The sequence below is a fragment of the Carcharodon carcharias genome, chromosome 7 (assembly GCF_017639515.1).
Source record: "Carcharodon carcharias isolate sCarCar2 chromosome 7, sCarCar2.pri, whole genome shotgun sequence".
Lineage (NCBI taxonomy): Eukaryota > Metazoa > Chordata > Chondrichthyes > Lamniformes > Lamnidae > Carcharodon > Carcharodon carcharias.
This window is the reverse complement of record NC_054473.1, coordinates 24,908,321-24,927,010: the sequence shown is the minus strand read 5'-3', so window position 1 is coordinate 24,927,010 and position 18,690 is coordinate 24,908,321. Positions and strand designations below refer to the sequence as shown.

At 43.9% G+C, this 18,690-nt stretch overlaps 1 protein-coding gene across 3 annotated transcripts in view; it reads left to right on the top strand.

The window, feature by feature from the left end:
* stab1 (stabilin 1) overlaps positions 1–18,690 on the top strand; it is a 257,111-nt gene that overhangs the window by 200,341 nt on the left and 38,080 nt on the right. For all 3 annotated transcript variants that reach the window (XM_041191185.1, XM_041191184.1, XM_041191186.1), the window contains 3 exons: positions 6,239–6,325; positions 7,925–8,071; positions 9,185–9,241. In XM_041191185.1, the coding sequence (XP_041047119.1) occupies positions 6,239–6,325; positions 7,925–8,071; positions 9,185–9,241 (291 nt within the window). The remainder of the gene's footprint in view (positions 1–6,238; positions 6,326–7,924; positions 8,072–9,184; positions 9,242–18,690) is intronic.

The following is an 18,690-nucleotide window of genomic DNA, read 5'->3' as shown; positions in this document are numbered from 1 at the left end:
ATTGATGAAGCAGCTGAAGATGGTTGGGCCTAGGACACTACCCTGAGGAACTCCTGCAGTGATGTCCTGAAAGCTGAGATGACTGACCTCCAACAACCACAACCATTTTCCTTTGTGCTAGGTATGACTCCAACTAGTGGAGAGTTTTCCCTTTGATTCCAATTGACTCCAGTTTTGCTAGGGCTCCTTGATGCCATACTCGGTCAAATGCGGCCTTGATGTCGAGGGCCATCACTCTCACCTCACCTCTGGAGTTCAGCTCTTTTGTCCATGTTTGAACCAAGTCTGTAATGAGATCAGGAGCTGATTGGCCCTGGAACCCAAACTGGATGTCAGTGAGCAGTGCCTGTGTCACTAGGGCAAGTGCCGCTTGATAGCACTGTTGATGACCCCTCCATTACTTTACTGATGATCGAGAGTAGACTGATGGGGCGGTAATTGGCTGTGTTGGATTTGTCCTGCTTTTTGTGGACAGGATATACCTGGACAATTTTCCACATGGCTGGGTAGATGCCAGTGTTGTAGCTGTACTGGAACAGCTTGGCTAGGGGCGCGGCAAGTTCTGGAGCACAAGCCTTCAATACTATTGTCAGTATATTGTCGGGGCCCATAGCCTTTGCAGTATCCAGTGCCTTCAGCCATTTCTTGATATCACGTGAAGTGAATCCAATTGGCTGAGGACTGGCATCTGTGATTCTGGGGACTCCAGAGGGGGAGGACAAGATGGATCATCCACTCGGCATTTCTGGCTAAAGATTGTTGAGAATGCTTCAGCCTCATCTTTTGCACTGATGTGCTGGGCTCCTCCATCATTGAGGATGGGGATATTTGTAGAGCCTCCTCCTCCTCGTCCTCCAGTGAGTTCTTTAATTGTCCACCACCATTCACGACTGGTTGTAGCAGGATTGCAGAGCTTAGGCCTGATCTGTTGGTTGTGGAATCACTTAGCTCTGTTTATCACTTGCTGCTTATGCTGTTTGGCATCCAAGTAGTCCTGTGTTATAGCTTCACCAGGTTGACACCTTTTTTTTAGGCTTGCCTGGTGCTGCTCCTGGCATGCCCTCTGCATTCTTCCTTGAACCAGGGTTATTCCCCGGGCTTGATGGTAATGGTAGAGTGAAGGATATGCCAGGCCATGAGGATACAGATTGTGTTCGAGTACAATTCTGCTACTGTTGATGGCCCACAGTGCCACAGCCTTGAGATGCTAAATCTATCCGATTTAGCACGGTGGTAGTGCCACACAACATGATGGAGGGTATCCTCAATGTGAAGATGGGACTTCGTCTCCACAATGACTGTGTGGTGGTCACTACAGGATACAAGGAATTCTATGCAGGTTGGGGGTGGCAGAGGCATAAGGGGATGGCGATGGGGAAGGCGTTGGCAGCTATTGTCACTAGGCAAGTATTCTAGAGACCCAGGGTAATGCTCTGGGGATCTGGATTTGAATCCCACCATGGCAGATAGTGAAATTTGAAATCATTGCCGAATGTCGCAAGAACCCATTTGGTTCACTAACGTCCTTTAATTCCCTTCCTTTAAGGAAGGAAATCTGTCACCCTTACCTGGCCTGGCCTGGCCTGGCCTACACCTGATTCCAGACCTACAGCAATGTGGTTGACTCTTAAATGCTCCCTGAGCAAGGGCAAATAGGAATGAGCAATAAATGCTGGCCTAAGCAGCGCACCTACATCCCATAAACACATTTTTTAAACCCCACCAAGCTTCCTTAGACAGCACATTCCAAACCGACAACCACTACCATCTAAATGGACAAGGGCAGCAGACATGTGGGAACACCACCATCTAGAAGTTACCCTCCAAACCACTCACCATCCTGATGTGGAAATATATCACCGTTCCTTCTCTGTCACTGGATCAAAATCCTGGAACTCCCTCCCTAACAGCACTGTGGGTGTACCTACACCACATGGAGTGGTTCAAAGAGGCAGCTCACCACCACCTTCTTAACGGCAATTAAGAATGGGCAATAAATGCTGGCTCAGCCAGTGACTCCCACATCCCATGAATGAATATTTTAAAAATTACTTTGCACTCCAGTATCAATATTCACCTTCAGATTTATTATTGTTGGTTTCTCTTTCACCCTCTACCTGATCTGAATGGCTGTGTGAATTTCTTTTCTCTGGGAACTGTCACATCCAACCATTTCGTGCAGTTGTTTGGTTCCTATGTCTATCGTGTTTTCAGACTCATTGTCATCTCCCAGGGAATGGATATTTTGGAACAAAAACAAAAAGCGTTGGAAAAACTCAGCAGGTCTAACAGCATCTGTGGAGAGAAAGACAGAGTTAACGTTTTGAGTCTATATGACTCTTCTTCAGAGCACTCCTCTGTTTTCTCTAGCTTGGCATTTGCAAGCATTTTACACAGCAAACTGTCTTTTATTGAGGACAAGGCTCCTGCTGCTGTATGATTCCTATACCACAACTTCATGGATTGCAATTATACATGGAGGGGCCACTCCGACAGTCATAAAATATCAGTGCCTGCTAAAAATGGCTCCTTCCTTGTTCTCAGTCCACCCCTGAGAAAGTCCCCTGAACTGTCCTGATGTGGTTGCCCCTACTGTCCCAGTGTTCCAACCCAATCTCCACAGGGCTGGGAAAATCCAACCTTGTATCTTTGATAAGGGTTATGATTTCTTCAGAAAGTACTGGCAATTGTAAAGATGATTATGAATGCATGTTTCATACAGAATCGCTTAATATGAACAGTATTGAGGTACCAAGCTTATTGGTCAACCAATAGTGCCCACAATAGAAATGGTATAAGAATTAAAGTTGAGTTTTGCTGAAAAAAGAGAAATGCTGTTGAAGTTTTTTGTCTTGCATTCATCAGGACAGAAACGAGAATGGCAAATTTCAAAGCAAGCAACAATTTATATTGCATGCTGCCTTTGAAATTTGGCATTCTTGCATCTGTCCTGATGAGTACAAGATGAAAATCTTCGACAGCATGTCTTTGCTTTCAGCAATACTCAAGTTCTGTACTACCAAGAATTAAAGCTTTATAATTCTGTCATTGAATGGGAGAATGGCATTAGCTCTGTTACTAAAGCAGATTAGGGCTGAATATCATCAGATTTGCCTATTGATCTCTGCCTATGATTCTGCCTGAGTATGTGGGGTCAAGGGAGTTTACTATCTTGAAATCTAGCTGGTAGGAGCCTGCACAGTAAGAACATATCTTGAGTACCCAACAAAGTAACTCAGTAATTGCAGCAGATACTGACCGCTCCAGGTGGACTGGAGGGTTTGCTCACACCCCTGTCCTCCAGTTTTTTTTAATTCTTTCATGGGATGTGAGCATTGCAGGCACGGCCAGCATTTGTTGTTCATCTCTAATTGCCTTTGATGGTGGTGGTGAGTTGCCTTCTTGAACTGCTGCAGTTCATCTGGCATAGGTACAACTATAGTGCTGCTGAGAAGGTATCTATGATCCCAAAACTCTCTTTGAGGGTCTAGTCCAGGACTAGACCATGAGATGGGCCCCACTTGTGCCTCCGACCAAGACCCTATTACATGAATAACCATATATGAGGAATATAGAGTCCCAAACAGTTATCTTGTGGCTCCATGGTAGCAGCCCTACCTCTGAACCAAAATGCACTGGGTTCGAGTCCCACTCTGTGGGCGGAATTTTATGGCCCTTCCTGCTGTTGGAATTTTCCAGTCTTGCCAAAGTCAATGAAATTTTGAATGGCTCACCGCGACGGTGCTGTAAAATTCCGTCCTGCAACTTGATGGCCACAGAAGGTGCATTCATAAAGTTGCCAAAAAGGCTAATTATCAATCTGTAAATCCTTCCAATATGCTTTTGACAGGCAGTAAGAGCAGGAGAATTTCCTGGTCAGCCAGAATCTGCAGGAGACAATGGCAAACCACTGCAGTACCTTGCCAAGCATAACCATGGACTAACACATGGAAGTCCATGGTCTCCAATGCCCTCTTAGGGCATGGTACCTGAAGAGAGAGACAGGGTTCCAAACCAGGCCCTCAGGAACTGGTAGTGAAGCTAGGGACCTGCCATTTCTGGAACTTGGCCTAACTCTCAGATCTTTCATCATACTCTAGGCTGATTTATGGTGGCAGCACAGCACAGGCCTGCAGAAATTGAGTACCAATATGTATGAACTGTATTTCAAAGTTCAAGAACTCCTGTACCTAGACTATTTCTTGATGGAGGAGCAAATGAGTCCTAATTAGGAACTTTTAAGATATAGAATTCATTTTTGATTTTTCGCCATCTGAAAAAACTTCCTGTCTGCCAGGCCTTCCTTTTGAGTCCTCTAATTATAAATTAGTTAATTAAGACAAATTTTTGCCCTGTGGCAAATGACTTGAGCCCATAAATCTATATCAAAACAATAATAATTTGTATGCACAAGTGTGAATTAATCAATTCTGCACACCCATGAGGGTCAAAGAATTACATAAAACGACTTAGAGATTGCAACACAACTGGCCATCAGCCAGTCAGTTTTTGTTGGCATTTATCCTCTAAATGAGCAATAGTCCTAATCACATGTGCCCAACCTGTTCTTGAAACCCTTTAGTCCTCTTTCCTTCAACCACCCACCTTACCTATTCCTCAAAGTCGACATGTTCTCTGCTTCAATCACTAATTATTTTTAATTTTTCCAGTTTATGACCCACAATCTCAAAATTTCAATGCACTCAGTCTTTTTTTTTAAAGCACCTCCTTTTCTGATTTATACCTCATTCCTCAATCCCTTTTTCCCCTGCTTAACACTGATTGAATTGATTTTCTTCTTCCATTCCCTTTATTCATTTTGCATGCTTTCCTGCTTTCCTTTTTTTTGTTCACTTTCTATTTATGTTATCTTCAGCTATTTCTACCTCCTCTACTTATTCTTTCTGATTGCTTTTATCTCCATGCTCCCTTCCTTTCCAGTTTAAATGACTCTTTCCTTTCCCATTTATCTATTTTACCATTTTATTAGTTCCTTTCCTATTCCGCTGTAGCCTACCCTTCTATGTTGAGATCCCTAATCTTAATCGTCCTTCCCTATTCTAATACATAGCTCGAGCAGTAATCTGGAAGCTTCCACGTTTGCTAAGTTTTTTTTCTAATCTTCTAAACTCCTTTTACATGACTTCTGGCCTTTCCTTTCTTTTGTCACCTGAATAGACCACAATATCTGACCGCACTCCATCTCCATCCATTATCTTTCCTAGTCTTTCTGAAATGTCCTAACCCTTACACCTGAGACACAATAAAGCCTGCAAAAGATAGTGTCCACTTTTCTAGCTAGGGAGTTGCCCTGTACTTCAGCATTCCTCATTGAATTGCTGATTTCCCCCTCCTCTTCCCCAAATGAGCCATTAATGCTGTTTGATTCCATGGTAATCCATTTCATGACCTTGCCCAGAATCCTCCCACAAACTTGTTGTGGATCATTTACTTGAGAATTCCTGAGCCAACCAATCTCTTCCCCTTCCTTGATACTATTCCTTCTTGTACCACTAGCAGTTCCCTAACCCTCAACAGGTCGGCCACCCTCTGAAACTGTTTCTCCAAAGGCCTTTTCCTGCTCCCTGAATTGGCTCTAACTGCACCTCAAATCAATTTAACTTAGAGAGACTTCCTGCAGATGTGTTTGTCCCAGTTAACATCTGTTACTCAAAGCTCCCACATCCTGTAGGAACCACACATCGTTATGCCTTCCTGTAATGTTATTCTTACTATAAAGGGTGGTTTTAAGTTATAGTTAAATTTTAAATTTATGTTTTTTATCCACTTAAGCATCAATTGAACTCTATCGCTCCTCCTTCCTCCTTTGTTCTTAATTCCCACTCTCATCAAAATTCAATTTTGGAAGCACTGATGTAGATCTATTTCCGACAGCCCTTGTTGGGACTGTTGGATCAGTGAATTTGCTCTATAATAAACAATGACTTTATCTTATTAGTAACACTGTTACTTCTGTCTCTCCATGTTCTGTCCAATAATTCTCATCTCTCATAAAAATAAAAAAGAATGGACGAAGTCCTGTGGTGCTGCTGGCACAGTGGACCCAAGAATTTTTAAGGGCTCTGACTATTTGTAGGAATAATTTTTGCTTCCTCAAATTGTATGCTCAAAGACCCCTCTAGTGTCCAGATAAATAAGTTACATTGAATAGTTTCATTTTCTAGACCTTCTGAATGAAATTTCTTTAAAATGCTTATGCAATGTTTTACAATTACAGACTGTAGCAGCAGACCTTCCACTTATCAGCAGCAGAATGACGATGCGAGGATCAACGATTTCAGTCAGTTGCAGCAGGACTATAATTGTAAGTGTTAAGCAGCAAGTTAAGGCTGAAGTGATCTTTAGGAGTGAGAACTGAGAACATTATACAATTATCCCAAGATGGAGCCCATTCCAAACTTTGACAAAGATTGAACAAATGTGGCTTTTGAATGGTCAGGACACAAATTATCCTCCACAATTGCAAACTAACATGTGCAAGGAGATTCTTTCTGCTGGCATCACTGTTTCATACAACAGATGGAGGATACCTGTCTCCCCAGAAAATAATTATCAAAGGAAACCTACCTGATATTTAGATTGGATTTTCAAACCAAATCACACATGAGCACATCTTGGACTAAGTTGTTAATGCTCAGTGTTTGCCCCTGGAATTTTCTTCTTCAACATATTAATGCTTTGACATTTGAATCCATTCGATGGACTAGTTTTCTGCATTTTCGTGAATGAATTTTATTATCTTTTACCAAATGCTATGCCTGATGGCATTTAGAGATAATGTTAAGAATCACTGGCAAAGAGGCTTGATTTTATTTTAAGTAAATGCTGCTTGATTTTTTTTCAAGATAAGGTATCTTGGAAAAATAAAGGCACGAGATAATCTGAGTTAGAAAATGTTCATTTTCAGGGTGCTGAAATTGCACAAATGGAACTACAATAAAATTGCACTTGTGACTTTGGCTACACTGTTCAATGTAGAATTAGGCCACACAAGCCACGAAGAGCCCGATTTCCATCTCTGCTCTGTCACGAGTTAATTAATCATGCAGGTACAGTGGTAGGCATACCACAATTGGCCACAAGTTCCTAGGACTCGGGGGAGGAAAAAATATGCAAAGATTTTGCTTGATCCACTGGCACCTCCTGGAAATAGGATGTGTATGGCTGTTGAATGAGGACACGATCAGAATTGTCTATTATCCTACCCATCATTAAAAGACTTGCTGGCACTCACTGTCTCAACTCAGGCATGAAGAGTGGCTAATGAAGATACGGTGAACACACCTGGAACTTTTTCAGGGTAGAAAATTGGGGTGAGGAAAATAAATGAATTTGGAATCAATATTCCCTTTAACATTTTGTTGTGTATGTGGCCAGTTTTTTTCAATACACAGCACCTTTGAATTTTTTGTGCAGCAGCACATGCGTAGTATTTAACACATAACAAGGCCTGTGTGGTATCTTCAGGCTACTGTGCAGGTAGGCACAGGCAAATTCTAGTGGGAATATTGTTTAGGCCCAAAAATTGGATCCCAAATTTAAGTTTATGGGCCATCATACAAGATGATGGAATTTATTTTCTACCAAGTAAAAAAATATGGTTTAATCCTGACTTTATGGGATAATTTAAAATGGGTGATAATGAATTGCAACATGTTTCCGTTTCAGTGGAAATAAACTCAGGAGAGAGGTAAAATAAGCTGCTGATTCAGCTATCATGTCATCATCAAAATGGCCCCCTATGTACTTTCGAAATGTTTCCAATGTTGATCTTAAACAAAATGAAAGACTATTTTTTGCTAGTGGCTTAATCCATATTGCATTATGATAGCTAGGTCACCAAATGATGTCACCACTTCCCTATGCATAAGGTGTGGTTCATGCAGTGTTATCTTTGATTCAGGGAGATCTGATTGTGAATGATGGAAGTGCTCAGATTGTTCAAAGACACCTGGAATTTGATGGTGGAATTGCATATGGCATCAATAACCTCTTGGAGCCTCCTCATATAGGAGCTCGGTGTGACGCACTTACAATGCATGCTGCTCATGTAAGTACATCTAACAAATAAACTTAATTCTCTTTTTCTACAAATTTCACTACTGGATGCTCTGAGGAAGACTGTGGATTAATTCTGGATGGATGAGCCAGATGTGATTTAGGTTTCTCCTTATAATATGATTTTTTTTAAATGACAAATAAACCTTTATTTTAACAACTGTCTCACTGGGATCCTATTTCAAGTTACCAAGCACATCTATTGTGATTTATTTTTCATACTAGATTAAATTCTTCAATCCCACACTCCCAGCCTGAAGCTGCGTTTAAAGAGAAAGAAATTAGAGAATTGAATTATTAGTGTTGAGCAGCTATAACCTGAACCACACTTTCTTTGAACGGAACATCTGCTGGCAGCATGAGGCCAATGAATCCACCCTGTAACATCACTAAATATTGCTGAATATATGATTAAAGAAGGTTCCCTTTAATTCCAGTCCTACTTATAAAGACCAATTAAATGGATGTGCATTGGTTATATGCTTATTATTTGCTATTATCCCTCCTCAGTGGTATCTATAGCCCTGTTTTCCTTTTAAATATTTTATATCATGTACTTTCTTTACCCTTTTCTTTGCCATCTATGGAAGCCTAGTTGGATCAACTCATCATACTATTTGTCATTTCTATTTGATTTTCTTTTTCAAAAGTTTAATTACACCATCTCTCTAATTGTGGTGTGGATGATAATCATTGGTCTTTACAGTTCAAAATGTTTGTAACATTAAGTACAAGGATTCGCACATACTTTATGCAAGGTCGAATTAAGATTGATTTTTCATGCTATTCTCGGCACTACAGTAGATTCATGAAACATTTAAGGGCAGATTTTCCTCTTCTTATGTCTGGGTATAATAGACGGGAAAGAGAAAGGTAGATGAAGGGCTATAAGAGTGCCTGCCACGTTTTCTATCTAAAATGGACAGGAATTCATGTTCCTCCCCTACAGGCATGTAATCATCCACATCCAAGTTTCCTATATGTGCTGAATCCAAGTTATTTAATACAGCCAAACATAGGAACTGGAAATTCTGCTCCTAAATGGTAATTTTTATTCAGGGAAATTTAGCATACTTCTGTCTTAATGTGAAACATTTATGTTTAGGGTCCCTGTGGTAATTGTTTGGAACCTCCTCCCTGTCCTCCTGGATCAAAACCACAGGTAAGATTTGGTTTACTTGAAAAGTTTGCCCTAATTTGTTCCAAGTCAATGCAATTTTACAAAAAAACTTTCACCAAAGAAAGTAAAAGAAAATATCTGAGCATCCCCCAGTATATTTTCAAGTTTATTAGGATATGTGCTCAATTAGAAAATGTATCCGTTAGAATTCTGCTACCATATAATCCCAAGAATATTTATATATGCATATGTATGTTTGTTTTCACTTTGTAAAACCTAAGAAACTGTTATGCTTTGCAGATGCAGAGAACATTAGGGAAGTTGTATAAGTTGGGTAGGCAGGGAAGCCAGGCATTAAAAGAGAAGTACTGACTACTCTGGCTAATTCAGAAGCTGGTCATCGGCAGAACATAAAGTAAGGTGAAAAACAAGTAAGGCCAGTCATCTGCATGAGAACTGAGATTGACTGACTGGTTGCATTGAATACAATTGATAAGGAGCAACAGGGATGATTGGTGTTTTTGCCCTCAGTAGGATAAAGGGTGCCTCTCACCAGATCAGTTACTGTTAAGGACACCTTCTCTCATCAGTATAGGGATATGTTTCTTTGTGTGGCTACAGCTACATCTGATAATGACCCTAATGGTCAAAAGCAAGTGATGTTAAGGGGTCAGAGGACTGAAACCTGAGCAAAAAGGGGCCTTGTGTATGTGTCATCCCAATAATTGGACAATAAGATGAAGGATATCAGTCGATGATTGGTTTGGTGAGAACAAGTGGTTTTGAATCATAGAACAGCATATAATATGGGTCTGAACAGACTGAAGGTGTGGAAGACATTAAGAGGCACTCAGAAGACAATTGCCAGGAGTTTGAGCCAGAGTGCAGGCATTTACTACCATGAATTTTACCTAAGGCTTAAAGGGGTAGTATAACTCTCAGTAATGCTTTGTAAAGTACTGCTCAGATACTGCAATGTATAATGTCTTGCCTGTGCTGAATAAAGTTTAATCACTGCCACCATTACTGTTCAACATTGAAACATTGGCTAGCAAGGTTTATCAAAAAAGAAAACCTAACATAAGTTGGAATCGTCCCAAATTTGCACTAAGTGCAGTTGTTTTACCTGCTGGCCACAATGGTGGCTTTTCAAACCTTCTCGTCCCATGATGCACTTCCAGGAAACACACCATTTCCATAGCGGCGGGCCCTCATTCGCCCACCAGGCCATCATCTCGCTTCTTCATCACGCCGGGCACCATATTCAAAGTGCAGCCATGTGCACACCTCTCAGTGCTTCCAGCTCACGACTGCTGCACAGAAGACAAGGCCCAGAAAGGCAAAAAGATTGCAGTCCCCAGGTTCAATGATGCATTCCTCGAGCGCCTTTTCCGCAGTGTAGGCCCGCCGTAATGTCCTATACCCCAGCTCTGGCTGCAGGATGGGCAGCAACCTCATCAATCTGGCTTGGGAGACAGTGGCAGTGGTGATCAGCGTCAAAGCCCTTTAAAAGAGGACAGCCACCCAGTGCCACAAGAGGATGAATGATCTCTTCCATTCTGCCAAGGTAAGTCACTCTTCTCATCATTCTCAACTCAAGCACTCACAAACTCATCACACTCCCACAGGGCCCTCACTCATTGCCAGTTCAAGATACATCACTATTCACTCTCTCATACACACCTTCATTGTTCTCATCCCATCCATGGGAGCACTCACCACCTACATGTCTGGCATACCTATCATCTGGCCTGACAGGCATCCTGCTTACACTATCTCCATCTCTATTCATGCAGGACAAGCTAGTGCACAACAAGAGGGAGAGGTCACAGACCAGTGGAAGAATGCCTGAAATCAGGGTCCTCACAGACGTTGAAAACAGAGCCATCCAGCTAGCCGACAAGGATCTGGACCTTTTCTATGTTGACAGTGAGGTCAGCAGTGCTCTATCAAGTGGGAATCCAGCAGTGCAATATCCACCAGACAACCATTCTGTGACTAATGTGCCCTGTTTCACAGGCCACTGCCATGCACTAATTATCTCCCCTTGCTTCCGCAGGCACATCTGGGAAACAGCTGATGGAGTCCACAACCCAGGGCTTCCAATCAAGCCCTCAAGAAACCTTTGAAGAGGAATCTGGAGGCACCCTCCTTGAAGTTCCATCACAGCGCTCACCCACACCCTTCACCAGTGCAGAGACACACATCTCGGTGGGACTTAGCTTTAGAGTAGCCTCATGATCACAATCTGGTGAGGACATCACACTGTCTGATCCATAGAAACATAGAAACTAGGAGCAGGAGTAGGCCCTTTGGCCTTTCGAGCCTGCTGAACCATTCAATATAATCATGGTTGATCCTCTATCTCAACGCCATACCCTTTGATGCCCCAATATCCAAAAATTTATCAATTTCTTTCTTGAATATACTCACTGACCCGGCCTTCTCAGCCTTCGGTGGTAGAGAATTCCACAGGTTGACCACCTTCTCAGTGAAGAAACCTTTCCTCATTTCAGTCCTAAATCTCATCTCAGTCCCCACATACTGAGACTGCGGCCCTTGGTTCTAGACTCCCCAGCCAGGAGAAACATTATCCAGTCTGTCTAGCCCTGTTAGAATTTTATACATTTCAATCAGATCCCCTCTCATTCTTCTAAACTCTAGTGAATACAGGCCCAGTCAAACTAATCTCTCCTCATACGACAGTCCTGCCATCCCCGGTATCAGCCTAGTGAACGTTTGCTGCACTCCCTCTAAGGCAAGCGTTTCCTTTCTTAGGTAGGGAGACCAAAACTGCATGCAATACTCCAGTTGTGGTCTCACCAAGGCCCTGTATAACTGCAGTAAGACATCCTTACTTCTGAACTCAAATCCTCTTGCAATGAAGGCCAACATACCAGTTGCCTTCTGAATCGCTTGCTGTGCCTGCCTGTTTACTTTCTTTGACTGGTATACAAGGACAGCCAGATCTCTTTGTACATACACACTTCCCAATATATCACCATTTAAATAATACTCTGCCTTTCTGTTTTTCACACTGAAGTGTATAACTTCACATTTATCCATGTTATACTGCATCTGCTATGTGTTTGCTCCCACACACAACTTGTCTAAATCGCCCTAAAGCCTCCTTGCATCCTCCTCACAACTCACAACACTGCCCAGTTTTGTGTCATCAGCAAACTTGGAAATATTGCATTTGGTTCCCTCATCCAAGTCATTTATATATATTGTGAATAGCTGGGGCCCAAGCACTGATCCCTGCAGTACACCACTAGTCACCACCTGCCACCCAGAAAAAGACACATTTATTCCCACTCTCTGTTTCCGATCTGTCAACCAATTCTCAATCCATGCTAGTATATTACCCCCAATCCCATGTGCTTTAATTTTGCCCACTAGCCTATTATGTGGGAACTTATCAAAAGCCTTCTTGAAATCCAAATACACCACATCCACTGGCTCTCTCTTACCTAGTCTACTAGTTACATCCTCAAAAAACTCCAGTTGATTAGTTAAGCATGATTTCCCTTTCATAAACCAATGCTGACTTTGTCCAATCCCGTTAATGCTTTCCAAGTGTTCTGTTACCACGTCTTTTATAATAGAGTCTAGCACTTTCCCCACTACTGATGTTAGGCTAACTGGCTGTAATTCTCTGTTTTTCTTTCTCCCCTATTTTAAATAGCGGGGTTACATTTGCCACCCTCCAACCTATAGGAACTGCTCCAGTGTCTATAGAATTTTGGAAGATGACCACCAATGCATCCAATATTTCCAGGGCCACTTCCTTGGCACTCTGGGATGTAGATTATCATGCCCTGGGGATTTTTCAGCCTTTAACCCCATTAATTTCTCGAGCACCATTTTTTTACTAATACTGATTTTCTTCAATTCCTCCCTCTCACTAGACCCTTGGTTCCCTTACATTTCTGGGAAATTATTTGTGTCTGCTTTGTGAAGACAGAACCAAAATATGTGTTCAATTCTTCTGACATTTTTTTGTTCCCCATTATAATTTCCCCTGTTTCTGACTGTAAGGAAACTACATTTGTCTTCGCTAATCTTTTTCTTTTCACATATTTATAGAAGCTTTTACAGTCAGTTTTTATGTTTCTTGCAAACTTACTCATATTCCATTTTCACCTTCTTGATCAATCTTTTTGTCCACTTTTGCTGAATTCTAAACTGCTCCCAATCCTCAGGCTTACTGCTTTTTCTGGCAATTTTATATGTCTCCTCTTAGGATCTAATACTACCCCCAATTTCTTTTGTAAGCCATGGATGAGCCCCTTTTCCTGTTTTATTTTTGCGCCAGACAGGAATGAATAATTGTTGTAATTCATGCATACATTCCTTAAATATTAACCATTGCCTATCCATTGTCAGCCCTTTTAGTAAGGTTCCCCAATCCATCATTGCCAATTTGCGCCTCATACCCTCGTAGTTCCCTTTATTCAGATTCAGGACCCTAGTTTTGGATTCAACTTCTTCACTCTCCACCCTAATGAACAATTCTATCATTTTATGGCTGCTTTTCCCCAAGGGACCCAACACAACAAGATTGTTAATTAATCCTTTCTCATTGTACAATACCCAGTCTAGAAAAGCCTGCTCTCTAGTCGATTCCTCAATGTATTGGTCTAAAAAACCATCACACAAACACTCCAGGAAATCCTCCCCCACAGTATTATTGCTAGTTTGGTTTGTCCAATCTATATGTAGATTAAAGTCATCCATGATTATAGTCGTACCTTTATTGCATGGGTCTCTAATTTCCTACTTAATGCCTTCCCTTATATCTCTATTACTGTTTGGGGGCCTATAGACAACCCCCACCAATGTTTTCTGTTCCTTGGTGTTTCTTATCTGCACTCAAACAGATTCTACATCATGATTTTTCTGAGCCAATATCCTTTTTCGCTATTGCATTGATTTCCTCCTTTACTAACAATGCTACTCCACCTCCTTTCCCTATTTGTGTGTCCCTCCTAAATATTGAATACTCCTGGATGTTCAGTTCCCATCCTTGGTCACCCTGCAGCCATGTCTCCATAATTGCAACTATATCATAACTGTTTACATCTATTTGCACTGTTAATTCATCTACCTTATTGCGAATGCTCCATGCTTTAAGAATACAATGCCTTTAGACATGTCTTTTAAACCTTGTTAATCATCTTAGCTTTATTTTGCCCCCATTTTTTTTTGCCCTTGTTTTTTTCTGCCTTCCACTTTTGCTTCTTACTTTTCTGGCTTTTATTTCTATCCTTGTTTCCCCCTCCTTTGTCTCCCTGCTCAGGTTCCATTTCTTCAGCCACATATTCATCTGATTTATCCTGCTATTTTTACTCTCACTAGCCGTGGCACTGGGAGTAATCCTGAGATTACTACCTTCGAGGTCCTACTTTTTAATTTACGTCCTAACTCCCTATATTCAGCTTGTAGGACCTCAACCCTTTTTTACCTATGTCATTGATACCATTTTGTATCACAACCACTGGCTGTTCACCCTCCCACTTCAGAATGCCCTGCAGCTTCTCCGAGACATACTTGACCCTGGCACCAGGGAGGCAACATACCTGGAGTCTCTTTTGCGGCTGCAGACACACCTGTCTGTTCCCTTTACTATTTAATCCCCTATCACTATATCCCTGCCACTCTTCTTCCTCCCGTCTTGTGCAGCAGAGCCACCTGTAGTGCCATGGACTTGGCTTCTGCTGCTTTCCCCTGAGAAGCCATCTCCCCCAACAATATCCAAAACGGGAGATCTGTTAGGGACTGCGATGGCCACAGGAGACTCCTGTACTACCTGCCTTCATCTACTCTGCCTGGTGGTCACCCACCCCCTTTCTGCCTGTTCAGTCTTTACCTGCTGTGTCACGACCTCACTGAACATGCTATCCACGATTATCTGCAGCAAGTGGCAGCAGGGACCTCCCTGGCCTCCAGCACTTGGAGGACTGCTGGAGGCCAGATCTTTGCAGATTAAGAGTCAGATGATGGACACGGTCATGTCATAGTTGCTGGAGCTGTAAAAGCAAGCTCGGGAACATCAGCAAGGGATGTCCACTGCACTCCTCAGATTGCAAGACATGATGAAGGAGTCCATCCACCTTCAGGCTGAGGTGATAGTGCTGGCATGCCAACGCACCGAGATCTTTGTCCAGGACATTGCTTCTGCACTGCTGCACAGGTTCAACTCCATTGCTGGTGCCATTGTTGCCCTCCAACTGTATGTATGTGAGAGGGTTGGGAAGCAGCTCGATCTCACTCCAGCTATCCTTTCTCCTTCACGAGTCAGCCTGGGGCCCTTGGACATCAAAGGGAGGAGGATCAGCAGGTGTACCCCCTGGGGCCATCCATCCAGGTGACTCCCCAGTGTGTCCAACCCATTTGAATCCCATCTTCCTATGACCTCAGTAGCTCCAGCTCCACAGACCGCAGAGGATGCCACTGCCAAACAACAAGACCTCCAGGTCTTAGCCCTCCAGAGGACGCCTGCTAAGGTCATCACCAACAGGGCATAGCAGTCAGCAGGCTACCTCAACCTCCGCTGTGGATGGTCAGGGAGCACCAAGATGTAGCCGCAGGGTTAGGAAAGTTAAGAAGATGTAGTTGCGCAGCCTAGGCACAGCTGTTAATCACTTGTACATACTGTTCGCTATTGTCAATAAATGCCCAAGAATGTCTTCCTGCCTATGGTTCCTTGTTCTGATGAGCAGTGTTCATGACACTCAGATGTAAAACCTTTCTGCACAAGTTAAATGCAGGTGTCTCATTCCAGGGCCTCTTCCATGTGCTTTGCGCAGCCTTCAGACCAAAGTGATGGTCTGGCTCACACTCCCTGGAAACATTACTGATGCCTACACCTCAAAGGTGCTTGTCATTGCTGCCAGATCTTGTGGGCAAGCATCACAGAGTTCTCTCATTCTCTCTGTGTGCTTTCAGCATCTATAAGGTGGAGCTGGCCCTCATCTCTTCATCATCTGTGACCAGTGACGCTGTGTTCCTGAAGGGGTCAGGTGCTGAAGGTGGACAAAGGATCAGATGCTTTTAAAATTTCATTGCCGTGTCTCTATGATATGATCCTGACCACAGTGCAAGCAAGCTGCCCTCAGCCAGACAGGAGTCAGACATTCAGAGAGACTATGTGAAGATTTATGGAGTGTCCTCACTGCATGTTGTCATCCTCCAGCTCCTCCATCTCCACCTCAGCCAGATCATCTTCTCATTGCAGAGCCAGGTTGACGACGATGCGTGACACCCTCTATGGACTATTTTGCAGGCTCCACCAGTTTGGTCCAGGCACCGGAACCTCATTTTCAACATCCCAGTGGTCTGCTCCACCAAGTTGCAATTTGCAGCATGAGCCTTGTTATACCTTCACTCTACTGCAGTCGAGGCCACTGCATGGGTATCATCAGCCATGGTCTCTGCCGGTAGCCCTTATCCCCAAGGAGCCATCCCTGTAGCTTCTGTGCACTCTGGAAGACTTCAGGGATCTGTAACCAACTTGGAGTCATGCACACTCCCTGGAAATCGTGCGCAGACCTGCAGGATGCATTTGTGGTGGTCACACACCAGGTGCACATTCAGCAAATGGAATCCCTTGCGGTTGACATAGTTGAGCGCTTGTTGCGATGGATATCTGAGCACCACATGAGTGCAGTCGATGGCACCCTGCACCTGTGGGAAACCCAAGATCTGGGCAAATCCAATCGTTCTTGCATCCTGGCTGTCCTAGTCTCGAGCAAAAAGCACAAAGTTGTGTGCCCTCGCAAAGATGGCATTCGTGACCTCATGGATGCATTTGTGGGTGGAGGCTTGTGAGATCCCACAGTGGTCATAAGTGGAGCCCTGAAAGGAGCCACTGGCATAGAAATTGAGCGCTGTGGTCACTTCCATGGCAAATGGCAGCGGATGCCCTCCATGTCCCCGTGGTGCCAAATCCTGCAGAAGCTGGCAGATGTGACCGACCAGTTCTCTAGACATGTGCAGCCTTCGGCAACACTGGTTCTCGGTTATCTGCAAGAATGAAAGGGGGCATCTATAGACCCTGGGTCTAGCTAGGTGCCGACCAGCAACGGCTTGCAGTGGCTTTTCAGTGACTTGTGTGATAGCCCCAGCCGCCCTTTCTTCCAGAGGGTGCTGCTCCTATCTCTGCACAGCCAGGTGTCTCAATCACTCTCTTCTCCATCGTCTTTGCTCTCTCTATGCCATGAGGCTTACAGCTAGTTCACGGGGCTCCATGATCTTGATGTACTCCTCTTGCAGGATGAAAGAGAGAGACGGGTGGGTTAGCAGGGTATACTAAGAACCAATCCTGGTTAAGACTGAAGGCCCCTTAATGTATCCCAGAGAGTGCTGGCCACCACTTGGATCGACAGAGATTCGAGCCCAAATGGCTGCCCGAAACCCCACCCACCTCCGTCCCACTCTAACTGACTGATTGGCGGCAGCTTTGCCCACTGGACTGCGTGCTGTGCTCTCAGCTCAGGTGCAGGCATTCTCCTAACCTGCACTGCATGGCTGCACTGTTAGCTTGAACCATGAAGGAGACTGGTCCAAACCTGAATGATGACATTGCAAGGGGCTGTGAGCGCCTCCACCAGTGACTGCTCCACAGCCAGCTTAGCAAGGAGATTGCACAACATGCCCAGTCGTTCAACTGTTCTGCAGTCCACTAAAATGCTCATTAGTTTGCAGTCTGTGCCCGAGGTGTGAAAAGCTCTGGAGCACTTAGTGACACTTTGATGCCTCTGCGTTCCTTGAGTGGGCAAAGAAGCTAGGAGCCCAACTCCAATCATGTCGATGTGGTTGCTCCTGAACTGCTTCAGCTGAAGAGGTACGGTCATTTTATACAAGGTTTCCTTAATGCGTAGCTGCTTCCTTCCCCCACCTGCACATGCTTGTGCACTACCTTCAACTGCAAGACAGCCCTTGCCTGCCCCCTCTAATGTGCCTCAACTGGAGGGCAACCCTTTGCACACACCCCCAAATCACCTCAGCCGCAGGGCAGCACTTGCCCCCTCCCCAAATCACCTCAATCGCAGGGCAGCCTTTGTCCCCTTGCCCAACATGCCTCAACCACAGGGCAGCCCCTGCTTCCCACCCCCCAAAGTGCTGCAACCTTGAAGTCCAACAGGCGACCCAGGCGAGCACACACAATGTTACTGTGCACTCGCCTCCGAGTTCTCCTCAAAGTGCAGCCCTCTAAGTGCATTCCTTATATATGTTGTTGTGAAACATTTTGGCGTGCAATCACATCGACGTAGGTGGACAATCCAGAGGGAGGACAATTCCGGCGTGCTGGCCTTGTAATGATATGCTGATGTATTACAATGAGGTCCCCAATGTCCAATGGCAGGAAATGCAGCTTGCCATCGGCAGGGAGAGTAGATGATCGTAAACTGATTTTTGGTCTTCTCGCCATATTGCCTGCTCATACCATCGAACACACCCGATGCCAGCAGGCACGGAAAATCCTG